Source organism: Sipha flava, unplaced genomic scaffold, assembly GCF_003268045.1.
Source record: "Sipha flava isolate LNK unplaced genomic scaffold, YSA_version1 44_pilon_pilon, whole genome shotgun sequence".
NCBI classification, from domain to species: Eukaryota; Metazoa; Arthropoda; class Insecta; order Hemiptera; family Aphididae; genus Sipha; species Sipha flava.
In genome coordinates, this window is record NW_020273203.1 from 1,685,460 (window position 1) to 1,704,234 (window position 18,775).

General features: G+C 25.3%; 1 protein-coding gene across 5 annotated transcripts; it reads left to right on the forward strand.

The window, feature by feature from the left end:
- The first annotated feature begins 313 nt into the window (after positions 1 to 313).
- LOC112689488 (2-oxoglutarate dehydrogenase, mitochondrial) lies at positions 314 to 15,755 on the forward strand. Of its 5 annotated transcripts, XM_025563221.1 has the most exons (18): positions 314 to 719; positions 2,468 to 2,724; positions 2,793 to 3,005; positions 5,997 to 6,102; positions 8,519 to 8,581; positions 8,843 to 9,098; positions 9,190 to 9,424; positions 9,489 to 9,669; positions 10,024 to 10,203; positions 10,612 to 10,739; positions 10,798 to 10,950; positions 11,116 to 11,344; positions 11,570 to 11,848; positions 11,912 to 12,090; positions 12,157 to 12,279; positions 12,350 to 12,816; positions 13,412 to 13,522; positions 15,554 to 15,755. In XM_025563221.1, the coding sequence occupies exons 2-18, from the start codon at positions 2,473 to 2,475 to the stop codon at positions 15,651 to 15,653; spliced, it is 3,255 nt and encodes a 1,084-aa protein (XP_025419006.1). In that variant the 5' UTR covers positions 314 to 719; positions 2,468 to 2,472; the 3' UTR covers positions 15,654 to 15,755. The 5 variants fall into 5 exon arrangements, with proteins under 5 accessions (XP_025419006.1, XP_025419007.1, XP_025419008.1 ...); XM_025563222.1 differs by lacking the exons at positions 5,997 to 6,102; positions 8,519 to 8,581 and adding an exon at positions 4,611 to 4,725; XM_025563223.1 differs by lacking the exon at positions 8,519 to 8,581.
- Positions 15,756 to 18,775: the final 3,020 nt, after the last annotated feature.

Here is an 18,775-nt window from a genome sequence, read left to right on the forward strand (position 1 = left end):
TTATTTTAGTCAATGTGACACGCAGTTTAATATAAATTATAATTGAAATTAGCGAATTAGCATTATAGTACGATAATATTGGTAGTATTCGACATCTTACCGGGACAAGGGTGGTCACAGTACGTTCTGCCCGGGTAAACTGTTCACCGCCACGAGATAGTCGGTTATCAAGAGTACGTTTTTCTTTTAAGGTTTTTATCGATTTCGAGATTTAACACCGTACGTCTCCCGCGCCGCGTGACGTGATAATAGTTCAGTAGGAAGGTTATTTTTTCTTATTCTTCCTTCGGTCGGATCGCTACAAGTGAGTGGTGACAACGTCTTGCACGCGTAAAGCATAACATTTGATTATTTCATTCGCGTGTCGCTGTCGCAGCCGCTCCTTGGACGTTGGTCACATATTGGTTTGGCTATTACACACGCCGCCAGCCCTCTCTCTCCCTCGTGCTCCCACTCACTACCGTCGAGGCCCACAGCAGCTGTTTGCGCGCGCGTCTGCAACGTCAGTAACCAACGATCGCACCGTAGTCGTCACCCGTACCGCGGCGTTCCAGGTCCTCTTGCTGCGTTCGGTTGTCCCATATGCAACGTAACGCTGATCCGTTCAATTAGTCGGTAGTTTTCCCGTGACCCGCTTATCGATAACGGCGCTGTCGGTACATTGCGCGTACGGCTGCAAGCAGCATTGATTAAACGTAGACTTCGTCCGATCCCAAAAAGTAAGTTGTTTCCTATTCCGTACCGGTATCGTTTAACTTTTAGTTTTCCCTCCTCTTGGCCGTCTCTAACGGTCCGCGTGTCGCCCATTCCTCTCCGTGCGATTTTTACGATTTTACGTTGCCCCACTCCCTCTCCACCCCAACGATGTAGGACAATCCAATCCGTATTGCCGCTGTTTCGAATGCTCACCGCTCAGTAGTTATCCTAGGTCAAGGTGATGTTTCTTTTGCGATCGGACAAATTAATCATTTTTGTTGATTATCGGCTCAGGCCCGAATGTCCAATCATCCCATTAAACGTTCATATATCTGGTCGTTTTGTCTACAATTTTTTTTTTTTTTTTACTGATCTTTGCACTTGACGTGCTCTAATTTCCCATAAACTACACTGTGTCTGTTGTTTCTGTGTTGCTTTCGTTATTGTTGTTTTGATTGAAATAGACCACTTTCTATTTATGATTTAAAGAAAATGAGCCATTGTCATTTATACTTCATTACTTATACCGATTTACCTAGGAAGTCTCAATAACATTGTTTTGTTTTTGAATCCGTATAAATCATTTTTACAATTTAATAATCACTCACAGATAATTGGTTGCCACATATTTCATAGTGTCAGTTGTGAAATATTCATTTAATTAATTTTTTAAGTGATTAAATGCTTGATATTAATTCTTGTAATCTAATAAATATGCTAGCATTGACATAAATAATTGATAATCACTTATTCAGAACACTTATTACAAAATACCTATATAATTAGAAATTAGGTTAAAATAATGATTGATGCCAGTAATGTTAATAATAGCAGTAAACCATTGTTCCTAAAACCAATTAACCATGTTCAAAAATTAAAATATTTTTAATGTCAATATATTTACCTATTGGAAAATTTGATTGTGTTAAAAAGAAAAATAAATGTCCTTGTACTGCTTTCAATTTGGCTTTGTACCAGTAAAATAAGTTGGATATTCTATTTATAAAATTGTTATTTATTCTGCATATTGTTATGTTAAATTATAGAATTAACATATTCATTTTATGAGACAGGTACCTAACTTACCTCAATAAAAATTGAAACATTTAATTGAAAGAAAAAATTCTGGGTTACTAATAATAATTAGTTTTTTCTTGTAAATTAATTTATTTCTTTCCTGTATTTTAATAGTTGGTAATTTTAGATTTTCATGACCTTACGTAATGTCTCAAAATAGTGAAATATCTAGAATCTAGATTTTATTACAATAGTACGATTATAATAATTATTATATTTCAGTCCTGTTTATTTTATCCTGTTTATAACAAGAAATTAATTTGTTAATTGAACTTGTAATTATTAATTACTTATATCTTTACATATATACTTTTATTATATCTTTTGTTAAAATATCTTCATACTATTTAATGTGGAACTCAAAAATTACTTTTAAAAGCATTTGTCTATTATTATTAACTACTATAATTGAAGAAACATGTAGTCTATTTAAACATTTCCTAAAAAGGGGTATATTGAATAATTTTTGAATTATACGAGGAATTATATTATTGAGTTAAAATTATTTTCATGATTTATATTAAACCTCTTCTGTTTTATTTTCACAAAGAAAAATATTGTAATTCTATTTAATTACCAGTAACATTGTATTACTATGTTTTTTTGATTTTTAAAATTATTTTAAATTATATCATACAACATGATATTTTTGCATTTTAAAAAATATGTAACTTAAATAATTTTTTTTATTTAGGAATAATGCATCGAGCACAGTCGGTTGTAAATCAATTAGTCCCTTGTGTGCCAACAATTGTTGGCAGACAAAAATTTGCCACATGGCTAATTGGACCTAAATCTAGATCTTTCATAAGAGCAACTCAGTCATTAACAATGTCAGAGAATAAGTATTCAACTAATGTTAATCAAGAGCAATTTCTTAATGGTACTTCTGCTTCATATATTGAAGATATGTACAATGCATGGCTAGCAGATCCAAAAAGTGTTAATGTTGTAAGTAAGACACCATAGAGTTTATTTTATGATTCCATTTTGGTTTTATTTATTTATTTGTTCTATAGTCTTGGGATGCTTTTTTCAAAAATTGTGATGCTGGAGCTCCACCTGGTTCAGCATATCAAGCACCTCCTTCACTGGCTCCACCAGGAAAAAATCAAATGTTATTATCTAATATATTACCTTCTATTCAAAGTACAGCTGCTATGGGAGGAACATTTAGTGAAAAATTGATTGATGATCACTTGGCTGTACAAGCAATTATAAGATCATATCAGGTAAAATATTTCACACAACTCTTTAAGTTTTTGTTTTGAAATAATAAAAAAAAAGGAAATGGTAAAATAACTGAATTGGTACAATTTAGTGATATTAAAGAATGAAACAAGTCCCAATTAGAAATTACCAAAAATACTTCGTTTAAGAAACCAACTCAAATTTCTTACATGGCATTATCATTTAATACTTCACATAAATAGTTATACTGGAGTTATAGTTGTTTGTTGTTACTGGAAATATTAATCAATTATTAATTTATTTATTATGTAAGAAAAATTTGATTTTTAAATTAAATTTTTTAATGTACTAATTTATTAGTGGTATATAATAATTCTTACATAATGAGCGAAAACAATTTAAGTATATCTTCATCTTTGAATTTAATATATAAAAACAATAATGCTTAAATTTAAACAAGTTGGAAATATAGGTTAATTTCCTTTCTTGTTCTTTAAAAGATAAGTCATTTTATAATTAAAACCTAATAATTTTAAAAATATGAATACAATTACTTATGAATTGTTATAGTTTTTATTATCTTTTACTCATAAGATACAATTTAAAATATTAATCAATGTAATATTTTATTAAAATGTATATAAATTTATAATATTCTCTAAAGAGCAAAAATAAAAATTATATTAATATGAGTAATACTATTAATATTTTTATGTTTCTAAATAACAATTAGAATCTTATATCTTGTAAAAGAAAGTCTTAATTATATACCAAAAGTTTTAGCTTACAACTATGAAGATAATTAAAGGTAAAGTCTTACTAAATTATTTATTATTTAGTATTTCTTAAATGAGCCATTTAATTGATTGTCTAAATTTAGATAAAGTAATTTATATGAGTATAAATTGTTAAATTTGTATTGTGGTATTAGACAATATAGTAAACACTAGGTATTCAACAATAGCATTTATTATTGTCACCTAAATATTATGATTATTTGTTATTTTTGTTGTCTTTATTGGCCATATTAATTAGTGTTTTGCTGTAAAAGTGTAGACCATGAAAACTAATAAAAGTAACTAATTCTTATCACCTAAAAATACAATTATCATTCTGTAATCGTTAAAAAAATAACTATATTAATAACAGAGTTCTAATATTTTATGTATTTAATATACGTGATAATTAAAATGTTTGTAACACGATAGTATGATAAAAAATATATTATTCATTTTTAATATTGCGTTACTTTAAATTTTTTATTCTTTGGTATTTCTGTAGAATATCATTTTAAATCTATGTATTTATATATATATATTATCCCTGTATTATTACATATATTATGAATATAGGTACAATTGAATAATAAACAGAGACTTAATTATTAATCATGTACACTCCACTTAACTACTGTTTATAATTTTACATAAATGTAATATACTTATTGTTTTATCTGTATATTTGTCAAACATTAGACATACATTTAATATACTTGTCGTGTGTACATTCTTATATGTTAATGTTTGAACATTTTGATTGATTATTTTTATTATTTTATGATTAATGTTAATATTATGTAAATAATAAACTTGATAGGCTAAATATTATACCTAAAAAAGTTATTACCAAAGTTTTATACACTATAGGTACGAGGTCATTTTGTAGCTCAAATTGATCCTCTTGGATTTACAAATGCAGATTTGGTAGATGCTCGCAAAAAAGGTAGACCTCATGATGTTGTTCTAAGACAACATTCCATTGGTAAGATTGGGCAATAGTAGGTACATGTAAGGTATTTTTAAATAGTTTGGTTTTATATCTCAGTTCTAGTTTCTTGTGTGTGCATGTCTTAACTAATTTATTTTTATAACAAGTAATTGTATTATTAATTATTCATACAAAATATGCATATTATACAATTATATATGTATAAATACAAGTAAGAATATGTGTAAAAATTATGTAAAACATAAAATATCTTTATTTTAAATGTAACTTTACCAATTGTACAAGTAATTATTGCCCAAAAAATATTCAATATAAAATGACAAAATATTTGGTGTAATTATATAATATCTCAATTTATTCACTAAGTATATGTATGTACCAACAAATTTTATATTCATATTTTCAATACATATTTAAGTACATGTTAATGATTTATTTTAACCAAAACATGATTGACTAATATTTATATTTTCTTCATATATTGATGAGCAAAAATGTATTAAGTGGTAAAATAAATTCAAATTAAATGATGAATATTGTATTTTAATTATTTTTTCTGTTTATATAATTATATATACAAATATAATTTTTGATAAGTATCATTCATACTTTACATATGTTCTATAATATAATAAAATATAGTCAACACATTAGGCTATTGTCATTAATTATGTAAAGTATTTTCAAACAATTTTAATTGGGATATCATTAATAATATTTGTAAACGATCAGTATTCAATAAAAAAGCATTTGAGGTTTAATACTTAAAAAGTAAAATATAATAGAAATATTTTACATACATAATAATATTATAATGACATAATAATGTTATTTTATTTGTAAATAATAAATTAATGTAATAAATTTTAAATAATGAAACATTATTGAGAGAAATATTTTACAAGATTTCTTGACTTAATTGTAATTAATGTGCATTTATTAATGTATTTTGTATTTATTTATTAGCTAAAAATTCAATTCAAATATAATTCTTATTCATTTTTACACATTAAATTTAGTAGTTTATATAAAAATATAATAATATAATAATAAAATTAAAATTGGTTTTATTAAAATATGTATAAGAAATTTGAATTCTATGTTTTATTGTTATATGTTATTGACTTATCATATTTTTATTACAATGTATTTGTTTTTTATCATTTATAAATTAATTGTTACCCTAACAAGCTATAGTGAGATTTAATTTTTCTATTTAATATGTTTTAAATTATTACTAATATGAGTTGAATGTTTGTTTTAAATAAATATGTTTGTGCTTTTTTTGTTTGTCCGCCAATTAGATACGAGGACATCATATTGCACGCCTTGATCCTTTAAATTTAAGTAAAGATGACCAAGATGATAGACTTCCACAAGAGATTTTATATGGTTGTTATCCTCCATTTGGTAAGTAATACAGTTGGCATCATACATTCAAATTTGAATGTAATTCATGTCTATTGAATCATTTTTTTTTTTTTGTTCTATGAATAATTAATTTTTCTTATGAAATATTAATAGTTTATAATTTTTATACTAATGCATCTATTGCACGAATTTTTACTAACTGTATTAAGTTCTTATGACTGTACACAAAGTTATTTTTTAAGTACGCTCATCCTTTTTTGCTTAAATTAAAAAAAAATTCTGATTTCATATCTAATTTATTTTAAATAATAATTTATATACATGTAATTTATCTAAATCATTCTGATTATTAATTCACTTAAACTAATAAGTAATCCATTATATAGAATACATTGTCCAAATTTGGACCAGTACATTTGGAGTTATTAAATTAATTTATGAATGAATTAGTATAGTTTCTTTGAATCGTATAAGAAAATTACTATTAATTTAGTTTAGTATGATGTAATTAATCGTAATTATTTAATCGCTATTTGCTACTGCTTCAAGATAATGCAGATTTAATTTAAATGCTTATCAAAATATTTTTATTATATGTTACACTTTTCATACGCATGCAACTTTTAATTATAATAATAATTAAAGTAATGATCCAAATTTTGATTATGTAACAAAAAATTTTACAAAAATTATTTGAATTATTTAATAAAATTTATGATTCAATTATATCAATTCATCATTTAAATAAAATAGGGTTTCCATTTGTAAAACATAAGTTAATATTATCTCTGAGTAGACCTTAAGAGTTATAAAAAGTATTTGTATTAAATAAAATAATAGTCTTATTGTATACATCAATTTTATATGACTCAGAATTGGACAAATTTAATAACTGAAGCATAAAAAATGTGCAAGCATGCTTAAAAAATCACCGTGTATTTGCCAATAATTATTATAGTTTATAGTCCCTATTTAATGAATTAACCATTTACAATTTTTATGATTTACAATTAACATTCTAAAATATACTAAAAGTTTTGAATAATAATATGGTAAATTTATATTAATAGTTATAATTTTTATATTACACATTTTTTTATTTTAAATTAATACTAATAATATTAATTAGATATTAATCAATTGACAATACATATTAATTTATTAATAATTTAAAAAAAACTGAATTATTTGCAATTTCAAAATGAACCAATAAATTAATTTTATGAAAATGTATACAATTTGTTGACATTTTCATTAATATCATTAGTGTTCATTAGTATCATATAAACTTAAATTTTAAATATTAATTATTAAACTAAACATTTTTTATTATTTGACATCAGCTACTTTTATTTGATTTTTAATAAGTTGAGATTAAGTATTATTGATAAATATTTTTATTTAAATTATTTAAATTTTATAGTTGTATAGCATACATTTTAAATGATTTTTTTATATGATATACTTACTCACAATTTGCTTTTTATTTTAATTTATGCATTTTGAGATTTAACTGTTTAAGGTAAATTTTAATTTAAAAAGAACTGAAAATACTATTAAATTTTATTAGCCGCCTGTTTTGTCCATTTTGCTTTTCATACACCATATAATTTTAAACTAAAAGTTGGTATTGTATAATTTGATTCCATTGTTTATTTTTACTCTATGATTTATGTTTATCTATCAATAATTAACTTGGCTTAGTTATCTTATTTTTGAAATTATGATTGGTAAACCAAATTTAGATTTAAGAGTTTAAGATAAAATATTTTTATTTTCTTTTATAAATAATTATATTTCACATACATTTGTCTGATTATACTATTAAAACATTTTCTTCATTATTTTTCACATTGTAATTTTTTATTCTCTTATTGTCTCCACTTATTAACAACAAACTTGTATTTATAAATGTTAATTTTTTACTCTAAGGCAAACCTTAGATATTTAGTTTATGAATTATGTAAGTTTGATTAAAACTTTTATTGTGAAAATATCTCAATAAATTAATAAGCAAAGTATAAGAATATTTTTAATTCAAGATCATAATTATTAATAGTAAAAATATATTCAAGGATAATAAATTGTGTTAGGAAATAAGATTTTCTTTGACTCTTTTATTATTGATATTACAATATTATTCACTTAATATTTTTAACATTAAGCATTTAAAAAAATAATTTTCCAAACAAGTATTTAAATTGTAGATTAAATTATAATTTTAAATTAGTATACCCATATATTTTATTTATTAGATATTATTTTAATTTAATAATTTATTTTTGTAGTAGTATAGAATATTAATTTTTTTTCTTTGCTTATAAGCAGATTAGAAATAATTATTTAATCATTAATTTTTAATTTTTCTGTTAATAAATACTTCTGTTTTAAATTTAACTAACATTTTACTGATTTTTGAACTTGTTTTTTTTAAAAACTGAGAGTTTATTTGTAGGCAAACCACCCGATAATACTACATATTCTCAACACCTTCAGAATAAAGTAGCCGAATTAATGGGTATGTAGTAAGTTTGTGCAATTTATACCTTTATTTTATTATTTTGTGTGCATGCTATATAAAACATCATTAATCATTTTGTGTGTCCGTTGATTATCACTAATTTCACATATTAAATTACATTTTGTGAATGTATTATCTCATTATTTAGGTGCACCTACACAAAAAAAGATAATGTATCTTAAATTTGTATTATTATATTTCATCATTAAATTTGTTTATTTCTTTGTTATAATACAATATTATTTAACTGAATAACAGAAGAAGCAGATATGGAACGAGTGTTCAAATTACCATCCACAACATTTATTGGAGGAAAAGAAAATGCATTACCTTTAAAAGAAATTTTGAACCGTTTAGAAAATACCTATTGTCGATCAATTGGCGTAGAATTCATGTTTATTAATTCATTAGAACAATGTAATTGGATTAGACAGCGAATGGAAACACCTGGAATAATGGAAATGGATAAAGAACAAAAAAGGCGTATTTTAGCCAGACTCACCAGAGCTACTGGGTATAAATTAAATATACAAGATAAAACTAATCATCACGTTTTGTTTGTAGTATCTTTTTTTATTTAAATAACAATTTTTATTTTTTATTAGATTTGAATCATTCTTAGCCCGTAAATGGTCTAGTGAAAAGCGTTTTGGTCTAGAAGGGTGTGAAATTTTAATACCAGCTATGAAACAAGTTATAGATAAATCCACAGAGTATGGTGTAGAATCAATAATAATGGGTATGCCTCATCGTGGACGATTGAATGTTTTAGCAAATATTTGCCGTAAACCATTAAGTCAAATTTTTACACAATTTGCTGCTCTAGAAGCTGAAGATGATGTATTTAATTTTAATTAATAATTTTTAATCAACTAAACAATTTTATCATGTACATTATTTTTAGGGATCAGGTGATGTCAAATATCATTTAGGTACATACGTAGAACGTTTGAATCGAGCTACAAATAAAAATGTACGCTTAGCTGTTGTGGCTAATCCATCCCACTTAGAAGCTGTAGATCCAGTGGTGCAAGGAAAAACCAGAGCTGAACAATTTTATAAAGGAGATGGAGAAGGGAAAAAAGTTTGTATTTACTCTGATATTTGTAAATAGTAAAATATATATATATTAGCATATTTATAAATAGTTGATATTTTTAATTTATCTGTGTTATATAACTAATAAAAGTTGCTATTGATTTTTGAATTATTGAATTGAACTTTAGCACTAAATATATTTTTGAAGAGTAAAAAATCAAGAAAGTTAAGAATTCTAACAAAACAAATGAAGCATATTTGTGTTATTTTTTTTAAATATAAATGCTATTCATAATTTTATTTATTCTTTAAATTAATTTTCGTCGTATTTTGATAAAATATTGAATTGATTTTAAAAATATAATTTTTAATATACGTATAACAATTTTATTTTTTTTAAGTAATGTCTCTTTTACTTCACGGAGATGCAGCATTTTGTGGTCAAGGTGTTGTGTATGAAACATTCCATTTATCTGACCTTCCTGATTACACTACCCATGGAACTATACATATTGTTGTCAATAATCAAATTGGATTTACTACTGATCCACGACATTCTCGATCATCACCCTATTGTACTGGTAATGTATACAGCACTAATACATACAAATTATATTTATAATGTAACATGAGTATTTTTGTACTTTACTTAATTAATCTAGTATTTATATCAAATTTTATTATTTATATGATTCATCTTATGATGTTTATATTAAAGTATATTTATATAATATATTTATATTTAAAATGTTTATATTATATAAAAAATATTTTAAATACTTTTATTTTTATGTTTATTTTTGAGTCATTAAGTTGTAGTTTAATTGTATCATTTTCTTTTTAAAGTTTTATACTTTAAATTTACATTTTATGTATGAGTAAAATTATATATATAGAGAGTTTAAATTATGAAAAAAAAATGTACTTGTATTCATTATTTTAATTTAATTACTAATACAATTATTTACATTTTTTTTTTTTACATTTAGATGTTGCTCGAGTAGTTAATGCTCCAATTTTCCATGTCAACTCAGATGACCCTGAAGCAGTTATGCATGTTTGTAATATTGCAGCAGAATGGAGAAATGTTTTCCACAAAGATGTTGTCATTGATCTTGTAATTTTAAATTTATTAAAACTTAAATTCATTTTATTATATTATATTTTAACTATAGGTAAGTTATAGAAGATATGGCCATAATGAAATAGATGAACCTATGTTCACTCAACCTATTATGTACAAAGTGATAAAAAATACTCCGCCAGTCTTAGACAAATATGCTGAAAAATTAATAGAAGAAAAAGTGGTCACCAAAGAAGAAGTTAAGGTAATTAGACAACTTTTTTGATAATTTAATTACATTTTTTTCAAAAATATTACAACAAATATTGATAATTTATAAAACTATTTTATATTTTATCATTTAGTAATATATATTAAATACTGTTATATTTTCTATCCGATTTTGAATTATACTGTTCTTTTTTTGAAGGATGTTTGGGATAAATATGATAAAATTTGTGAAGATAATTACTCGGCTTCACGAAAAGAAACACATATTAAGTACAAAGATTGGTTAGATTCCCCTTGGTCTGGTTTCTTTGAAGGAAAAGATCCATTAAAAGCTTCAAAGTCTGGAGTTAAAGAAGAAACATTAGTACATATCGGTAAAAGATTTTCATCACCTCCGCCCAATGCTGCTGAATTTGTTATTCATAGAGGTATTAAAAAATTAAAAAAAGTTATTTGTAATATAAATATATTAATTTTAATGAGTTTTATTGAATTAATTATACAACTATATTTTAAAACCTTTTAAGTTATTTAATTTATGGTTTTCAATTTGATCTATTTTCATAATGTATTCAAATAAATTTTATTGATAAAAAATAAATGTGCTTAATAATGAATACATTTTTATTGAATTCAATTACATTTAAAAACAGGTATTGAAAGAATTTTAAAAGCTCGCATGCAAATGGTTGAAAATCGTACAGTTGATTGGGCATTAGGAGAAGCAATGGCATTTGGATCTCTTTTGAAAGATGGTGTTCATGTGCGATTAAGTGGACAAGATGTTGAAAGAGGTACATTTTCTCATAGACATCATGTGCTTCATCACCAACTCGTTGACAAAGCTACATACAGACCATTGTGTAATTTATATCCTGACCAAGCACCATATACTGTATGCAACAGTTCTTTGTCTGAATTTGCTGTGTTAGGTAACTATTCTTTAAAAAATTGTAATTTTCACATAATTAATGTTTTATATTTATTCATTTAAGGTTTTGAATTGGGATTCTCAATGACCAATCCTAATGCTTTAGTATGCTGGGAAGCTCAGTTTGGTGATTTTTGTAATACTGCTCAATGTATTATTGATCAGTTTATTGGTTCTGGACAAGCAAAATGGGTCCGGCAATCTGCTCTTGTTATGTTATTGCCTCATGGTCTTGAAGGAATGGTAATTCATTATCAATATTACTGTCAATATTAATTAACTTAAGTATAATTATTTTATTTATATTAGGGACCAGAACATTCATCAGCTAGATTAGAAAGATTCTTGCAATTGAGTTCTGATGATCCAGATTATTTCCCTCCAGAAAGTGATGAATTTGCTATTCGGCAATTACATGATGGTAATTGGATTGTAAGTATTATATTTTGAAAAATGTTTGACCAAAATTATTTTAATAAAAAAAAAAATTGTTTAATTTTAGGTTGCTAATTGTACTACTCCTGCTAATTATTTCCATATCCTTCGTCGTCAAATTGCTTTGCCATTCCGGAAACCATTAGTCATCATGACTCCTAAATCATTGTTACGTCATCCTGAAGCTAAATCTAGTTTTGATGAAATGACTGAAGATACAGACTTTTTGAGAATAATCCCAGAAAAAGGTGCTGCTGCTGACAATGCATCAAATGTTAAGCGATTAATATTTTGTTCTGGAAGAGTATATTATGATTTAACTAAGTCAAGGGAAGAACGTAATCTTGTTGATAGTATTGCTATTGCTCGAGTTGAACAAATATCTCCATTTCCATTTGATTTAATCAAACAAGAATGTGCCAAGTATCCCAATGCAGATATTGTTTGGTCACAGGAAGAACATAAAAATCAAGGATCTTGGCCGTATGTACAACCTAGGTTCCACACTGTACTGAACAACTCTAAACCTATTAGGTAAGTTAATTTTTATTATGTTGATAAATCCAATAGTACAATTGAAATTTAAAAAAATCCTATACATAAATAGTAATAAAAATTTAAATTTAACTTCATGTAAAAAAGTATGTAAAAACGAAACATAATTTTTTGTGCTTATTTAATATTATATGAAATTTAATTCATTATTTTTAAAGTGCATTCCATGTTTCTTACTAAAATTATTTATAGAAATCGTCATATATTAGAAGTTAATATTTTTTTAATTGATACTAGTATTATGAATGTTCATAGGTACCATATTTTAATAAATCTTAAAAGTGTATTAAAATTAATAATTTATTATAATTCTTTTTAGCATTCAAAATGCAAGACTTAAATTATTTTTCTAATTATACCTATAATTTTAATTTAATTTCCTCATAATAGATTTTTTAAATTTAAATAAATACTTATATTGATATTAAATAATAATTGTAATTGTATTTGTACTGATGAATAAATGATATGACCGCAATAATTTAAATTTTTTTTAAATTAAGTATGAAATAACAATTCATGATAAAACATTCATAAAAAACAATAGAACCTAGGCATTTTGTTCTCTGTGCAGGCCTCTTGCTAAAAATTCTAAAGGATTTATTTCACGAATATTTTCTTTGCGATCAAACAACATTTCAAAAACAAGTTTACCTGAACAGAAAAATTCTACTCGAAGTATTAGGTGAGGTTTCAATGACTCAATTAATTTTTTAGTTAAAAATCTTTTGATTTATGATTATAACTTTTTTTTAATTTATATTTTTACTAAAATCGGATTTCATTGAATACATCTTTTGTGCTTAATATTACTTCTACTTATTTTGAGTATAATACCACTTATGAAAATGAATAAATATTTATGTGAAAACTTTTTGAATTTTAGATTCTGAGCGGAGCGAGGAATGTAATGGTTTTACAATGATGTTTATTTCTTTTTATTTTTTATTTTGTAAACACTTTTTCTCTCTCTAAACTTGCTCAAAAGTATCAAGTGTAGCATCTTTTCTGAAAGGTCATGTTCTTGAGCTGGTACTTTAGGGAGGTAATTTTTCGATTTTCTAAATGGTACTCGAAATAAAAGTGGTTAAAGGAGAAAATTTTACGATTTCACGATTTTATAATATCAATAATTACGGACGACGTTTTCTACCAGAAATATTACTTCAAATGAAAAATGACTAGAGATCTTTTTTGTTGTATTTTGGATTTTGTTCCTTACGGTTTAAAGTTCTAAAGTTTCTTTAAAGTTTTTTTGTTGTAATTCGGTTAAATATATTCATAAAAACTTGAAATTAGTATTGTTTACTTATATTATATACCTAGACATGATAGCATTTTCAAAACATTTGAGCGACTTTTGAGCTTTTTCTTTTATTTTATATTTTTTTTCATTTTTATGATATTTCCTAATTATAAATTATAATTAAAGGTAATTTTATAAATTACCTATTTATATAAATTGTTCTTAAGCTGTTCTTAAAACGCTTTATTTATCACCATAAAAATAAATAAAATTAAATAAAAAAGATTCCCTTGTCCGCTCAGAATCGTTTTTATCAAATGCAATCATTGCATTCAAACCGAATACAGTAAAATTACACTATCTTGTTTGAGTTATTGTTTTTAAACTCTATTTTAAATATGATGGTACTCTTTTATAGCCAAATATTATATAATTCTGTTGTTGGTAGTTATAGCATTCCATGTTATAAAATATATTGTTTGGTTTTAAGTTAAACTAGGAACTACATACAATTAATAAAATCTGATGGTCACCAATAAAAGTTGGTTGCTTTTTTTGTTTTGTTATAATTCTTATTTGAAATAGAGTATAAAATATAAATAAATTAAGTAAGTTATTACTGAGGATTGTAGATTTCTCACTTGTAAACTACCAATTTTGGTTCTTAATGTTAAAGTTAATCTCAAACAATGTTATATTTTATTGAACATGTATTTCATAATTAATTTTCTGAAAAGCAAAAGAAGAAATGATTGGATACAATTGAGAATGATATAAGGGCTGTTAGTTTGTGTGTAGGGATTGTAGAAAATCGAGACTAGTAGAAGTTTAGGACAATGGTGGCCGACCCCAAATAGTTGAGAGAAGAGCAAGGTAGAAGAAGAAGAAGAAATAATAATAAATAAACTAAACACAATTAAATAAAATGTATTATTTTAATAACTATATATTATATCCAATTAATTTTATAATTACTTAATTAATTTTAATGAGTTTTAATTTCTTTAATTTCACATAATTGTAGGATCAAATCAATTTTTATGAAGTTTTTGTGTATTTCAAAATATAATCCATTTGAGACATGTTATAAGGTTCTTAATAAATTCTTTACAAAGTAAAATTATTGAAAATTTTCATGTATGTTTTATTTTGAATAGCAGAATATCTTTTTTGGAAATTTTAGTTCAAAGGTTTAGCATAGTTAAAAGTATAGTGCAATGTTTAATTTAAACAGAATATGTGTTTAATGATTTTAACTTGTTAGGTTATAATTAACTATAATAAATTAAATACATTGTAATAAAAATGTGTGATTTGTTTTATTTTTTTAAACATATTTTAATAATAAATCCTTTTTTATTGTACAATTTTCAAAAAATAAAATATATTGAATAAAAATACTACATTAAGTTTTTATTATACTTTAATATTAATAATATATTATATACTGAATTAAAAATTATTTTATAGGTATTGTGGACGACCAACAGCAGCATCAACCTCTACAGGTAGTAAAATGCAACATTTAAAAGAACTGAAAGCTCTTCTTGATGATTCATTTGCCATTTAAATTTTATTAAATAAAATATAAAGTATAACATAATATTCAAGTATGTGGTAGATGTTATAAATCCAATTATCTGTATTCTTACATTATGCTTTCTAATTTATGTATAATTTAAACTTATACATGAAATGTATTAGAAATTGTTAATTTATTATTTAAAATTGTTATTAGTATTTATTTGTTCTATAGTATTTGATTTACAGATTAAAATAAGTATTTTTTTTAAGTAACTCAAATTTTAAAATCAATTATTTACTTTTTAAATTCCTTAATAGCTTTAATCTTGTATTTCAATAATCTTTAAATATAATAATATCTACTATAGACTTTGTTTATTAATTCAAAAAAAATTATGTACTTATACCAACATTCATTGTAAAAGTATTTGTAAGATAGTAAATATTAAAATTGACTATCAAAAATGTATTTAGTTAACTGAATTTGAAGTATTTTAAGTTTAATATAATGGTAGCTGTTGATAATTTTATGAATTTTTAACTACTACATGTTTATTATTTTAAACAATCACTAATGTTATTTACTTAAAGCACCAATTGCATCAACTTGTGTCATTAAAGATGTATTATGTTATTTGTTATAATATATTGTGATCCATGCAAAAAATATATAGGTGTATATTTATTGATTCATAGTATTTGTAGTTAGTATCTTCCCAAGCTTTTGTGAAGTCCTAGGCAAAGCAGTACAATTTCCTTACAGCTAAATATATATAACTATTCTAACTTGGTAAATTGTAGTGCCCTACATTTTTTTAAGTATGAGGCAATTGCCTAAGTTATCTGCTCATTAATGACAGCACTGTATGTACTGTGAAATATGATATTTAGGTATTTTTTATTCTTATGAATTTTTAACATAATTTTAATACCAAAATATTATCATATACTAAACTGTATAATTGCTAATTGCTATTATTTTTAATAATGCTTTAAATTAAATTAAATTAATTATTTAGGGATTAATAATGAAATAATCACTAAACCATTATATTTTATTTAATATTGCTGTACAATAAGCACATATTCAGGATTGATTTGTTAGAGGGGATTAAATTATTTTATTTTTCAGCCCCTATAGTGCCTGATTATGATGTAATATTAAAAATATTTTATAATCAAATTACAGAATAGACATTAATAAATACTGTAGCCTTGGTACAGAGCTGACAAGAGGATGGGGCAAGGAGGGCTAGAGCCCCAGGCCTGTTGTCTCAGTTTTCTATACAATATTTTTTTTATAATCTCATTTGCTGTAGCATATGATTCAAGTTTGAATATACTGTACTAAAGTATATACAAGTAGTACGTTTGTATATCTTGGCCAAACAAGTGCAAGAGGGCCTGGAACTGTTCAGCTCTGGAGACCTCAAAAGTTCTCGCCGGTCCTGCCTTGGTATAAATATGGAACGCCCTTTCAGAATGGACATGAATCTACACATGTTGAATTTTATACGTCCATAACGACTGGTATAGGATGCAATTCGTTGCAAATAATGAAAAAGGCCTGTAATACTGTGGATTATGGTTTGTTTGTTAATCCTCCGGTCGCATAGAGATTATTGGATCAATTGTTTTGTCATATACTCGTAGTTATTAATGTAGATGTTATAATTATATTATGATAATTTATATCGTATTTATCCAATCAAACTTCGTTTGGGTTCTGATGAATTTTGAATATGATCCACAGGGTAATTATTTTGTATTTATTGCATAAAGCCGCGTACACACGAGCGCGCCGAACCTGTAATGCAACGTTGCACGCGCGGCGCGCTCGTTCGTGTGGACAGTATTTGAAACACGCGCGCGATGTTACTGCAACCGCGCGGAGAGAACCAATTTTTGTCGGTTTTTCCGACGAACACAAAGGAAATGTTCGGCGCAGTGTGGACGTGTTTATATTATTTTTATCATCGTTGAAACGCGCATACCGCTTTGACACTAGTACACTGTCGTAACCTACTTATTACTAGTACTCGTATTTGTGTACTTGTAAGTTTTTATTGTAATTTGTACTTGTAATTACTTGTAATTTTTTGTCAATAATATTTCAAAAGTTGAAGAACTCATTCGAGTAAAATTTTTATATTGCCCACTGATTTCTTGAAATTTTAAATCCATTAAAAGTTCATTTCCACTACGTTTTTTAAATAACTCAGTGTGCCACCATCTTCGTTTGCGACCCCTTTCTTTTGGTACAGCACTTCCCAAAACAACTATTGCTGCACTACAAACTAGTAAAGCTTCTTCAGCCTCCATTTTTTATATTCAAATAATTAAATTTAAAATTACTTAATTAAAACGACTATGGTCAGTCACGGTACGACTCCGAACGTCTGAACTATACGTGAAAATGTTCGCGGGAAACTGCGCTCGTTGACAGTGGATCGTTTGCGCAGCGCGTGTTTGTTGTGAATAAAAAATTATTTCGGCGCGCTCGTATGTACGCGGCTTAACGTGTCTAGAAAGTTTACATGAAACCCTACAATTGTAGTTATAATATAGAAAATATAATATAGAAAAATAATAGTTTTTCTGGGTAGGTATTTCACTACTTCAGTTTTAATTAGGTCAACACCACGGTTTTTTTAAAATTAAATCCTTTTTCACTAAGATGAAGAGTAGAGGAGAGTTAAGATAGTTTTTAAATTGTTTGATTTTGGTTGGAGAAATAATATTATAGTGCAGTTAAAAAGTGATTGGTAAATATATCTGCTTGAGTTTGTTCAAATAATGTCCAACTGCCAACAGTGATTCATAATATAAAGGGAAGATTTTGGATGAGTAATTTGTTCCTAGTGGCTTTCCATAAGAAGGCATCTGCCTAGAGAAGTAAAATTAGCGGAAGACTCAGATTTGAGATTAGATTTTTAGTTGGATATACATAATATGATTAAACCCAATGATTAAGGTTAACGTTGGTCATTCATTATTAGTGTATACATCAAATTGAGCGTTAATTAAATTATTAATTTTCTTGTTAAATCATCGCATATACCTACAAGATTTTTTTTAAATTGCATGTGATAGTTAATTTTTCTATGAAATATTTTAAACAAATTATCTACGTAAAAGCATGAACTAATAAAACTAAACGAGTTTATA